Source organism: Argentina silus (assembly GCF_951799395.1).
Source record: "Argentina silus genome assembly, chromosome: 10".
NCBI classification, from domain to species: domain Eukaryota; kingdom Metazoa; phylum Chordata; class Actinopteri; order Argentiniformes; family Argentinidae; genus Argentina; species Argentina silus.
In genome coordinates this window covers 5,015,400-5,028,343 of record NC_139664.1, presented here as the reverse complement: position 1 = coordinate 5,028,343, position 12,944 = coordinate 5,015,400, and the positions used below count along the sequence as shown (strand labels likewise).

The window sequence follows — 12,944 nt, the reverse complement described above, 5'->3', positions numbered from 1 at the left end:
GATGCAGCGCCTTCTAATGATGTCCTATAAGAATACTGTTATCTAAAGTTTGCACAAATGGGATTATATGTTTGTACATACAGTAGAATGGAGGTTTGGAATCCAGAGCTTTCGTCTGCTGCTAAGCCTGCAGCCACAGATACAGTGCATAGCAGGTTACTATGATGATCCATTTTGATCTGTTGGAAATGAGATTTCTCTTGAAAAAGACTTTTAAGCTTTTCAGCAAAAAGACACGCACATGTACAGGCACAAAAAATATCCGCGTGCGCACGCACACGCAAACACTAGCCTTGCTCCAATGTACTGTAAATGCCTTTGTAATCCCAGAATTGTGAATTACGGGGCTTTGACTAAATGGATTGGGTTTCTCATATTTCGAGCAGTAGGATTCCTTGATTACATTGGCAGAAGCTCCCTCTCTCTCTCTCTCTCTCTCTCTCTGTCTCTATCTCTCTCTCTCTCTCTCTTTCTCTCTGTCTCTCTCTCTATCTTAGAGCAAGACTAGAAGTCAATATGGGTTGACAAGTGGGTTTTACCCACAGGGCAATTACAGGATCTGCCAACTCTCTATGAACAACAGGTTAGAGCTGTTTCGACAGGGACAGACAGCCATAGATGTAAGCACATGTAACCTACAGGCTGAGGAGGAATCTAAACGTACAAGGAAATGAACAAAGACTATCTATGTCATAAAATAACATATACTGTACATACAGTTATAATTGAAACTCTATGATGATGCTCTATGTGGATGATCAAAGCTCTCTCTGATCATTATCAAAGGTTAAAGATCTAAGAAGAGTGTTGAGAGGGTCGAAATCCAATGGGAGCTGTTGTCCACCCCGGAAAACTGTTTTGGTGATGAGGTTTCATATTTCATAATATAAATGTGTGGAAGTAGCTGGACAACAATGTGCAAGTAAGTGGGAAGATATTTTAAATTATGTCCTAAAAGTTTTTAGTAATGCGTTTTCTTAATTATTCACAAGGGCAGGGGATCTCCTCAGACTGCACATGTGCGTTTTGTAGTTCTGTAGTTCTAGTTTTTTTTTACAGATTGTCGGCTAACATGTTAACATAACACCTTACTCATTACAAAAGTTGAGCTCAACTCAATAAGACCAATGTGCAAATATGAGTAAAAAAACGAACGTTCACACCCCTCCTATTGTTTGTTTAAAAACCGGCCAGGTCTGCTTATATTTCACACACTGCGGACTAAAGCGGGTACTGAGTGAACCCTCTGGATCCTCCTATCTCTGTGCCAGTACAGAGGAGGTAGCCGTTCACCACGTCTCCTCTACAGTGTACCATGGACACACACTACACCCACCGACATGCCGTTACTGCATACAGTATCTCTTAATTAGTGCACTACATAACAGCAACACACAATCTAACACAGAACCATCCCGGGAAACAACAGTATGTTCTCCTGCCGTGGTAACTGTAAATCACATGCCTCCCATCCCAGCTGCCTGCCTTTTCATTTCCTATCAGTCCAGCTTAGAGAAGAAGCTGCAGTACGTACGGTGTGATTGAGGTCACAATCTTCTCAGCTCACACGGGTACCTATCCTCTCCTCTCGCTCAGGTCTGGGAGGAGAAGGATCCCTCTCTCTACAATGTGATGCATATCTGGGCTCTGTACCACAGGGGGGCTGAGATTAATTCAATTTGCCTCCCAGAATTTTCCCGATGAAAAATGGCATACATTTCTCTACTCTACTCTATACCCCTCCACTGGGAGAGGGAGGTCAAAGCCAGGAAGGTGATAATTTTCTGCATTCGGGTAGAGAGAGAGAGAGAGAGAGAGGGATAGAGGGATAGAGAGAGAGATAGATAGAGAGAGAGAGAGAGAGAGAGAGAGAGAGAGAGAGAGAGAGAGAGAGAGAGAGGGATAGAGGGATAGAGAGAGAGATAGATAGAGAGAGAGAGAAAGAGAGAGGGATAGAGAGAGAGAGAGAGAGAGAGAGGGAGAGAGAGAGAGAGAGAGAGAGAGAGAGAGAGAGTGAGAGAGAGAGAGAGAGAGAGAGAGAGAGAGAGAGAGAGCGGTGAGTGTAAGAGAGATAAAGTAGAGAGTAATACAGGGTGAGAGAGGGTGAGCTGCTGAGTTTCAGAGATGGAGAAAATGAGAGTGAAACAGCAATATGTGAGGAGAGAAATCTAATTTAACACAGAGGAATACTCAGCTCTCTAGTGATGATGGTGTGTGTGTGTGTGTGTGTGTGTGTGTGTGTGTGTGTGTGTGTGTGTGTGTGTCTGTGTTTGGCCTGCCTGGTGTGTGAGCAGAAAAAAAACAACTATATTTGGAGACAAAAGTAGGTCACCCAAATTGGAGGAGGAATAACAAGGGGGATGGGTAGAGATTAATCCCCCCCCCCCCCCCCCCAAACCCCCATAGAGATTCCCGACACCCGCAGGACGGAAGGCGCCTACCTTTTTCCTGGAACACCACCGCCATCGAGCTGGCACAGGTAGTGCAGACAGGAGGGGTAGGAGTGAATCTACAGTGGCTGAAGAGGAACACTAGGTCAGTGAACCGGGAGAGATTCGCGACTCTTAATAAGCACCTGTCTACTCCAGTAGAATTTGAATGTTTCTCCCCTCACTCTCTCTCTCTCCCCTGAACATATGAATGCACTTCACTCCCTTATTCTCCCGGCTGCTGCCTCTCCTGCTGCTGCCTCTCCTCCTGCTGCTGCTGCTGCTGCTGCTGCTGCTACTCTCTCTGCCCACGGCAATTTTCACACAAGGCTGATTGAATTTTTTCCCTGCCTTTTGTGGCCTGTTCCTACTACAGCATGGGGTAAGTGCAAGTCAGGTCCCACCACACACACACAGACACGCACGCACAGACACGCGCTCACGCACACGCACACACCCATACTGTATACACAAACACACACATGCACGCAGGCTTACACACACACACACACACACACACACACACACACACAGGCACGCACACACACACACACACACACACAAACTGTATACACAAACTGTATACACAAACACACGCTTACACACACACACACACACACACACACACACACACACACACACACACACACACACACAAATGCAATGATGCACATTAACATGTAACATCTTATTGCCTCTGCTGCTCAGTCTACGAATGATAGCATAGTAACAAATAGCTCATAAACAACTGACCAGAGAGCCTCATTTATACAAGGCACTTAACCTGTGGTGCTACGGTAAATCTAAGCAAGGAGCTCCCCATGTGTGTCTTTCCCGACAGACGAACACACACACATATGTGCACACACACACACACACACACACACACACACACACACACACACACACAATCATAACATGCATTACTAATGGTCAGGTGTTTGTCCTGCAGCTTTAAGCACTTCTCCTCCTCAATCCTAGAGGGACTCATCCTCATTGCTCCCCAGCATCCATTCCCCATCAGGTGCTGAATGTCCTCCAGTCATAACATGGACTGCAATCGCATGATATTCTTCCGGAATGTCCCACCGGTTCACGGTGTCTGAGGTGATTTACGTTCCTTGGTAACTGGTGGTGTTTCTGGCAAAGGAAGCCTTTATCTTTTCTCTCGCGCTCATATCTAACATACAGTACGTGAGCACTGGAGAAAGTGGGAATAGAGGGGCGTAGGGGGAGATTGGGGGGGTGCGGGGGATGGCGGTTATGATAAATCTCGCTCCAGGAGACCTGTCGCGGGACGTGCGCTGCACATGCGGGGACACCGTGATGGATAACGACGGCGCATTAAATCGTATTGATACGTCCGTCAGGAAACAAAGAGTGTGTACTCCATCTCCAGAGACGGATGACACACACACACCACAACCGCACCACAGAGCACGGGGCCTCAAAGAGGAAGAGTTAGGAGAACGTGCCTCTATGTTGCATTGAGATATCACTCAGCAGAGATATACGCCAAACATAAGAAACACAAAGAGCATTGTTTTCCCCAAGAGAACACAGTAAAACGCGATCGGCGGCCTGAGAGAAAGAACCGGCGTGGAAAGGATAAATGAGAGAATTACGAGACAAGATGGAGGGCCTGAGATATAACAGACCGTGGGAGACTGTGGGATTGTTAGGTTCTTACTGTTGGAGCTCCCTAGCGCTTTCCCTCCCCTTAATAAAGCTTATTCTATTCTCACATCTCCATGCATGAGAGAGGCCTGTGGTAAGATAGGATCTGGGGACAGGCAACTGGACCAATACAGAGACCTACCACAACAGCACAGTATGTCCTGTATGCTATTATACGGTAATGAGACGTTATGGATTTTACACTGGTCTTCCCCATCCGCACCACTTATACAGCATATTCATATTTCACGGTCATTCTGCAGTAGAAAAAAAGCAGAGCTTTTTTTTTCCCCCATTTTCCTGTCCCGGACTCACTCAGCCTCCAAATCAATGTCCATTAAGCTGATTCAAGCTCTCATATGTCACTGGATTCGCTTTCCATTATTTTTGCCTCAGCCTGGATTTTTGCCTCAGCCCAGGCATCTACAATATGTAGTGAAGGTCGCCGGGGGCAACCTTCTATCGCATGTTGACCTCCACTCACGGTCATACTGCATTGGTTGTGCATTAGGTCGTTTGTGGGAGAGTGTGTGTGTGTGCTCTGTCATGTGTGTTCATGGCAGTAATGTGGCCACACTGGGTAAAGGTCATGAGTGTGTGGGCGTACAGTGCCTGTACACTGTGAATGCCTGTACACTGTGAATGCCTGTACACTGTGAATGCCTGTACACTGTGAATGCCTGTACACTGTGAATGCCTGTACACTGTGAATGCCTGTACACTGTGAATATGTGATTTTTCAGGTTTTCCTATTGGTGCTCATGTGTCGGCTCTTTCACACTGTGTGTGACAATGAGTGCCTGTGTGTTGTGTGTACAGTGTGTATGTGTGCATGCCTAGTATACTGTATGTGTGTCTGTGAGTGTGTATGTTTTATGACTATGATATGCTATTCCAACGTTCCTTCATCGTTCAAACCGCGTGGCTGTGGTCCTCTGTGGCTCAGCTGGTAGAGCATGGCGTTAGCAACGCTAAGGTTCTGGGTTTGATTCCCGCTGGGACCATATATACTTAGAAATGTATGCACTCACTATATGCCATATATACATAGAAATGTATGTACTCACTGCAATGTAAGTTGCTTTGGATAAAAGTGTCAGCGAAATGGCATATATATATATATATGGCTAAATTGGAATAAAGAAAGCCGTAGTTACCTCCAGAACAAAGGGAATAATAGAAGTTGATGAATCTTACCTCTTCGCCTGTCAGGTAGTATGCTGAGAGGAGCCCACCGACGTAACGGATGTTCACCTCAAAGAGTGACGCTTCGCCGTTCTGTAGGAGAGAGAGAGAGAGAGAGAGAGAGAGAGAGAGAGAGAGAAATCAGAGATCAAAAGCTGGGAGGGGCTACATCAGTAAGTAAGTGGCAGTATGGTGCAGTTGTTGATCAAAAAGTGATCAATAATTAATCGATAATAACCTTTAATACTTAACTGATGATTAATAATAAATATACTCTTCAAGCTATGTTGTTTTTGTGTTCCCTTGAGCCTTAGAAAGCCGTAAGACACCCAGATGTGTAAATTAATGTTTTAGAAAACCTAAGCTGTGAAGGCCTCCTCAGACCAAAAGTATCGTAATACAAATTCATAACGTGTTGCTTATTGGAGCTGCACTCATTCATTCGTACATGTCTTCACATGCTGTGAAAGCAGCTAACATGCTAGGAGAGACACTAGCAGACCTGTTCCAGCCAGGTTAGAGTACGTACCACATCTCTCACCCATAACCACCTCACTCCATGAGCCTGCATTTATAGACATCTCCTCGCCACAGATATTCAAAGATTCTCGCAGGACAAATCTCAATAAAGCCATGGCGGAGAGTCAAAGGCTTGTGATACCACCCAGGAGGTTTATTTCCTCTTTTGTCTGGGAGTGTTTAAAACCGCGGGAGGGTATAGATCGCCAAGTAATGTGGACATCATTCATGAACCATCTTACCAACGTAGATGTTTCTTTATAAGTACCTACATGTCCTTATATATTGTATACATTGATTTTGTTTCTGTTTTTGAATACATGTGTATAGATGATTTAATGTATTATATCCAATACACGTGATGTATAGATTTTGTATTGTATTTATAGAACTAAAGTGTCTCAACTCTTTCTGAGTGGTCCACAAAGTGATTTTTAAATCTGTATGTTTGTCAACTGATGCATTATTGTGAAGTGACAGTTGAAATAATCTATCTATCTATCTATCTATCTATCTATCTATCTAGTAGAGCTTTACTGATTCTGACTTTACATGTGTTTGAATAGTATTGCTGTTTTACATATTTTGCTTCAACAATGTAGTTCATTTTTGATAACAGACACAGTCTCATACAGTCTCAAGTCATATGCAGGTGTCCAGCATGAATTTGAGAAGAGTTTTACTCCTTAATGTTATCCTATGGGACCCAGAGAGATTGTGGTCCACAGAGCCTGGCACAGGGCAAGACAAGACAGGGAGAAGAAGTGGCCAAGGTCTTACATCTGCATGTGACTTCATATCCTGCAAGAAATTGATGTAAACAGCTTGTTGTTGATTTGAAACCCAAGACCTGTTACAGTGTTCTAATATGACAGGCTGATTTCCAGAACTTTGTCCCAGGCACCTGTCTTGTCGGCTGCTTTTGTGCCTGTTTTGTCTGTGCCTGTCTTGTCAATAAAAACATAACAGTGTTATGTCAGTGTGTACGGTATTGTGTACGGTAAGTCAGTGTGTACGGTATTCTCATCAGGTCTGTAGTCCAGCCTATTCTCTTTTTTTAGTTTATGCTATTATGATACTGGAGGCATTATGCTTTGCTGTAGTTTTGTATTTTCTCTCTGGGTCTCCGGGAACTGGGTCAAATTTAATTGGCACCTTTTGCAAGGAACATTGGACAGGTGTAGGACAATTCTCCGTCTCCTTGTGGATGTGATATTGAATCATGACAGGAAGACTAGGGGCTAAAAAAAACAATCAATCCCACCTCTGCATCCTCTTCCTAAGACAAGTTGTTACCTCTTGTGTACTTGCGGAGGGGAACAGGAGACGTTGGAGTCTAAAGGCCAATAACAAGCAAAGAGATGCCTTGTGCTGAAAATGCTTTGCCTCATACATAATACAGAATGCACACCCTGTCAGTGTGTATTGTCATCTCTATTATAGTTTTCCAGAGCAATTTGCAGTTAGTCAACGTCAGTCACGGAGTTTATAGTATCTGCCCACTGTGTCATAGGTAATGTGCCTTAAGATAAGAGGTGTTAGTTAAGCAGTATATGTGTCCCTTGAAGTGATGCAATTTGTCACCATAATTACTGCTACTGAGGTTGAGGTGATGGTGGTATTTATTGACTTGAAGACCCCTCAAGAAGGAAATTGCTCTCAAGAACAGATAAGGAAACTGCAATTGGGTGCTGAAGAGTGCAATTACCTCCAATCTATAACCTGCGTAAGGATGTAGAGACTCTGGCGTAAACCCAACTGTGATGATTTCCATCGTACATGTTGTCTAACCAACTAAAGTAATATACTTTGTCAAGTTACCAAGATCTACAGTTAGAGCAGCTCAACACTTTTCACTGCAATTGAATTTTAGCCACGTGCTTCATAATTATCAGGGAATGACTGCTGGGCTAATGTGTAACTGAAGAGTTGGCCACTTTTCTTAAGACGGTGTAACTGGTGACAATCTGTAAGACAAACGCCTATTCTCTGGCATAATGGCAGAGCTGAGTCGTCCTGCCAACCCTTAGATGAGTGGCCCGTTCTATAATGGACCTGAAATGGAAGTGATTAGGGAGTACTGTCTATTTGTCACCAGGGATGGTGGCCCTCAAGGACAGCCATAAGGTGCGATGATGGGGACAGTAATGCTGACAAAGGTTCTGCTGATCAGACTTCTTTCCCGATACAAGCCTTGTAAATCACTCTGTGAGGCTCTTGTAAAAGTTCCATTTATATAAGTGGCCTTTTTCAAAAGCTACCGTGTTTATCATGCCCACTTGTGTACAAGGGCATCTGAAATCGAAATTGTTATAAACCTATGAAGAAAAGTTAATTGAAATCACCTATTACAGTACTTACAGTATTTCACACTTGAAGTATTTCTGCTCTATCAGATGTCTTCCAGTAATATATTTTTTAAGATGTTGTTGTTCGTCTGCATCACAGGGATATTAAGATTTGCATCTAATTTATAAGACCACACACATTAAATCTGCAATAAAAAAGCAGTGTGCCTTGGGAAAGCACGGCAACCAATTTGACTGAAAATAGGTGGAAAACACTGCACTAGAGGTGAATCAATTAAATCTCCACAAAGCATATTGTCAAGGGCGGAACGTTAAAAAAACCAAATATGTCCGTTGTCTCCCCTAAAGGCTTTTCACACGAATAAATAAAAGCAAAGTCTGCTTCGCTATGCTATTCATAGTGGAAAACAAAATCAGGTGAAGATTTCCTCACAGTTCTCAAGCTGAGCATCTAATTAGCAGACAACATCCAGTAGACAACATGCTAGCTTTAACCGCTTCTGCCACGCAGAAGGACATCTTTCTCTCTCTTTTTACACCTTTTCTTCATTACACCATGCATAGAATCACCTCCAATACAGTCGAAGCTACTTAGAACGCAAATGTGTAGCTTCTAAATGGTTCTAGTATCAGTGGGTCTCGGCGTAAGTCGCTTTGGATAAAAGCGTCAGCTAAATGGCATATGCGTCTCCGTGGTCTCACCCTGCACTTTGCAAAGTGCAAAATTGTACGTTGGTCATTTTCATAGAGGAGCTAACCAATGGTGTAACTGAACCACAGGACATGTGGCTGTGAGTGGTATAGTGTGTGGTATCAACACATTAGCGTCTGATTTGCATTTTAATGATGCTACCTTTTACAGGCGGTACCTGCTGCTATAAAAAACAAAACAAAAAAACTGAAGAAAACTTCATGAATAAAATTACCCTCTCGCAGAAGAAAATGTACATTGCTTGAATCATGTTGCTGTTCTGCTTCAGAAGCCCTGTGCAGTGTTGTTGTCAGTGTTTGATGCTTACTTTTCTGTTGGTGAGCATTCAACAAAGCATGGCACAGATTGTTATCAGGCTCTGCCCAGATTTGACTGGGACATAAGCCTGATTGGCATCTCCTCTGTGCTTATGTATGCCAGGGAGCTGACTAGACTGTTATCAAGGCCAACAGTGGGCAGATCAGGCACAAATATAACACTAATGTAATGATTTAATGCTAATAAAGGGCTATCATTGCCACTGGGCAAAGAACACTCAAAATGTCTACACTAGGATTCAAACAGCTGTCACAAACGGTTCCACATAGTGAGGGCTCTCCCTCGTCTCCTTCAGAGAACCTGGGTTATATTCTTAACCTCTAGTTTTGATGTTGACCTGACAAGCCAAGTCTGAAATAAGCAGATCAGGGTATGGAACGCACCTTATTCAAAGTGAGTACTGCAAATCAAACTAACAGAGCTCTAATTTAACACAACATCACTAATTAGCACAGGTTGATAATGAAAGGGACCAATAGCGTGCTGCCACTCAGGTCCCCCTCTGTGAACACGCTGTGAGCTGTGATTCTGCTAATGCTTCTGCTGAGACAAGACTTTCTGAGGGCTCTTTTGCCTGGCTGCCATCAACAGGACATAAAGCCAGGGCTGCTTTTTTAATGCACAGTAATTATGGGCTAGATTAGCGTCCAAGCTGTGAGAGCTGTCCCAGACACCAACACTTTAATGACTGCTAACCTCTGGAGCATGCTAAACAGCCTGATCTGGATGGGAGGGAGAGCTTTGGCCATCCTCACACTGCAAAGAGTAAGACTTTAAAAGTGTTGAGCTGAAACACATGATGGTGACAACCGCATAATTCCAAAGACTGCTGAAATGTTCAGCACCAGAGTGTTGTTTGTTGACACACAGATTAGTAACTAGTAAAGTAACTTTATTCATGAACATCTGAATATTTACCGTGGACATATCTGTTGACATCATTGTCAATAAAACCCTTATATACTCTGTAACTGCGGCTGTCAAGAGAGGCTTCTCAATTAAATTGAGTTAATAGAGGTCATAACAGAGAATCCATCATTGTATTAGTGCTTTCCAGGAGATCAGCACCTGCATTTATTATCGGTATAGAGTGCTGCCTTTTTAACCTGCTGCAGACAAAACAAAAACAAAACAAATCAAAAGTGCTTGGGTTAGAATGGGTGGGAGGGTCCTTTTAACTTTTTACTAACAATCGAAACAACAAATGTCAAGGGGTCATGTCATGTTTTGTCTAGATTTGTTTTTGTTTTTATAAACAGAGTGTGAAAGGCAGTCATCTCCTCTGCCATGGCATTTTCATTGACAGCCATTAGGCTGTTATGTGCAAGACGTCGTGAGAGATCAAGTCTTGATTTGAATGCTACACACTCACTCTGCCACCAGAGTTCTAACGACAGTTCTCTTCATGATGCATTTTTAAGAGCTGGCAATATAGACGTCTAGATGGCTCTATGACAAACTACTCACATCATACAGGCCAAAGGATATAGACTATTTTAGCCTACTGTTACACATTGTTAGGCAAGGGCTCAGATCATAACACACACTGACTGAGGTTTATCTACAAATACACCCATGTTAACTTCTCCCTCAACTCCTTTCCACAATCATACTGTAGACACATACAGCTAGATGCCGTTTTCATCACAAACATCTTCACTGAATACATTACAGCAAATTAAGAAACAGATGAATAATTAATCAAATGCAACTGGGGTGACGCTGAATTAAAGCCCCCTGTCCTCCTCTTTTGCTTACAATCTATCCATTCCAACACTTGTCAGGGGAGTAGAAAGTATCTGTGAGTGAGAGAGGGCTGGGATTTGGCGAACGCACAGTACCTCAAAGCTCTTCTCTCGATTTACATATACAAAGGCATTCAGACACACAAACAAAAACATGACAGTATAAAAATGTGTCTATACGCACTGCTGTTCTCTCCGGGGGCTTACAGTATCTCCCAGGGAGAACACTCTCATAACAAACACCTCTCATGGGACCCTCGCCCGCCATTTCCCTTCATCAGTCTATTTATCCTTACTGTAATCCATCTTTCCCCCCCCGTTTGTTTCTCTGTCCACTCTCTTTTGTCCGTTAATGTTATACTGTACCTCCCACAGACCCCCGCTAACAATATTGTGCAACCATCTCTGTGTTTCTGTGCCAACTGTATACGATCACTGTTCTCAAATCTATAAAAGGATTGCCAAGGCCTGTGGCTATACTGGCTGAACAAATAACATCACTATTGTGGTGCCAAAATGCTAATCTCATCAGTGCCACAATCTGATGTTCGGATGAAAATCTTACAAATCCTCAAGAGTGACACAAATGAAAACATTGTTTGTTATTCATTAAATTAAAAAAAAGAATAACAATCCTGATGCCCTTCAGCCAGTGCCAAGTCTATGTCAAGAGCAAAGATGTCACAGGTGCAAAATAAGAATAAATATAAACCACCCACACACTGGCTGCCTTGCTGCTCTCTAGCTGAGACAAGACTTCAGCTGCCTTGACCTAAAGGCTGGGGCACTGCTTCTTCAGTCCAGCATCCCTACCTACCCAAGTTTTACAGCAGTCTAATGACTGGGGCCCTGTTGAGACACATTTACTTTGGACAGCGGGTCAGCTCAAGTCAAACCACAGCCCTGCTGAGATAAACAACAGTCCTGCTTCAGGTCTGCTCCCAGACAGCTGGAAGGTTGACTGGGTCTGTGGTAAGTCTTCAGATAGCATCCTACGTAAACCATCTAATTAACCACTGAGGGCTTGGGTGGTCTTCCAGTTTGAAGGCGGGAATCAGATGAATTAAAACTACTCGTCTTTGAGCAACAATTAATGCTTTGGAAATGGGAGAGAACAGTATAGCATGTATAGGCAGAGATAGAAAGAACTTCGATATCCATCGTCAGCTCAAATAAACAAGCTCAAACCATTCATCACAACAAGCAGTGGAATGGTTTGAGCTTGTTTATTGTTTATTTAGTATAGGCTAGGGATAATTATCCTAATTATATACTGGTTATCATTTCTGGGCATATACTTCAGATTTTCCAGAGGCATACATGCAAAGATGCTTTTGTAAATCGAAACATCTCATTCCGTAGCAATTTCACTTGAAGTAGCAAGTCATTTCTCTCAACCAAGAAATACATTTTTTCACTGTGCGTATAGCGGTTCCTTGCAATACTGTATATCAGTATTTGAGATGAGATGGGATAATACTTTATTGTCTGCTTGCAAAGACATTGTCTTCCATCACAATGCTATGCTCAAGCAATCTCTATGGTGTCTTTAAAGTGGTACTCTGTGGTCTGCTCTCTCTGCTCACATTCAGTCTGTTTTCAGATGAAAGTTTCACACTAACTGTATGAGGTTTTTTGGCAGCATTGACTCTGTTTTGGCCTCTGGTACCAGGATTCCTCTGAGGGTGAAACAGAACAGCCCTCTACATCGACTAAAACATTGGCAAACATTTAAAACAGAAGTGAAAATATCTCTCAACCCCTACACTACCCTGACATGAACTAATGTGTTTTTAATTATCAATATCCTCTTTCATTCTTGTATGCCTGACAACTTTTTGTTAACCCTCTCTTAACCTAAGCAAAACTCAAGGGACATTTTGAATCCTGGGATATTCAACCTATTCATGGTGGGGTTGAATTCATAATGGAGGCTTCATAGAGCCATCCATCTTCATAGTGAAAAACAGCGAAATCACACGCAACACACATCTTCTTTGGTGTGTTTTGCCAAGCAACCAGGCAGGAAGGGTCCCTTATTAAGCGCTTT

The 12,944-nt window shown here is 43.0% G+C and overlaps 1 protein-coding gene across 1 annotated transcript in view; it reads right to left on the bottom strand.

Moving 5' to 3' along the window:
- Positions 1 to 12,944, bottom strand: part of LOC310810950 (mannosyl-oligosaccharide 1,2-alpha-mannosidase IA) — a 136,808-nt gene that overhangs the window by 39,699 nt on the left and 84,165 nt on the right. Inside the window, exon 4 of the mRNA XM_083678894.1 lies at positions 5,304 to 5,384. Coding sequence (XP_083535020.1) covers positions 5,304 to 5,384 — 81 coding nt within the window. The remainder of the gene's footprint in view (positions 1 to 5,303; positions 5,385 to 12,944) is intronic.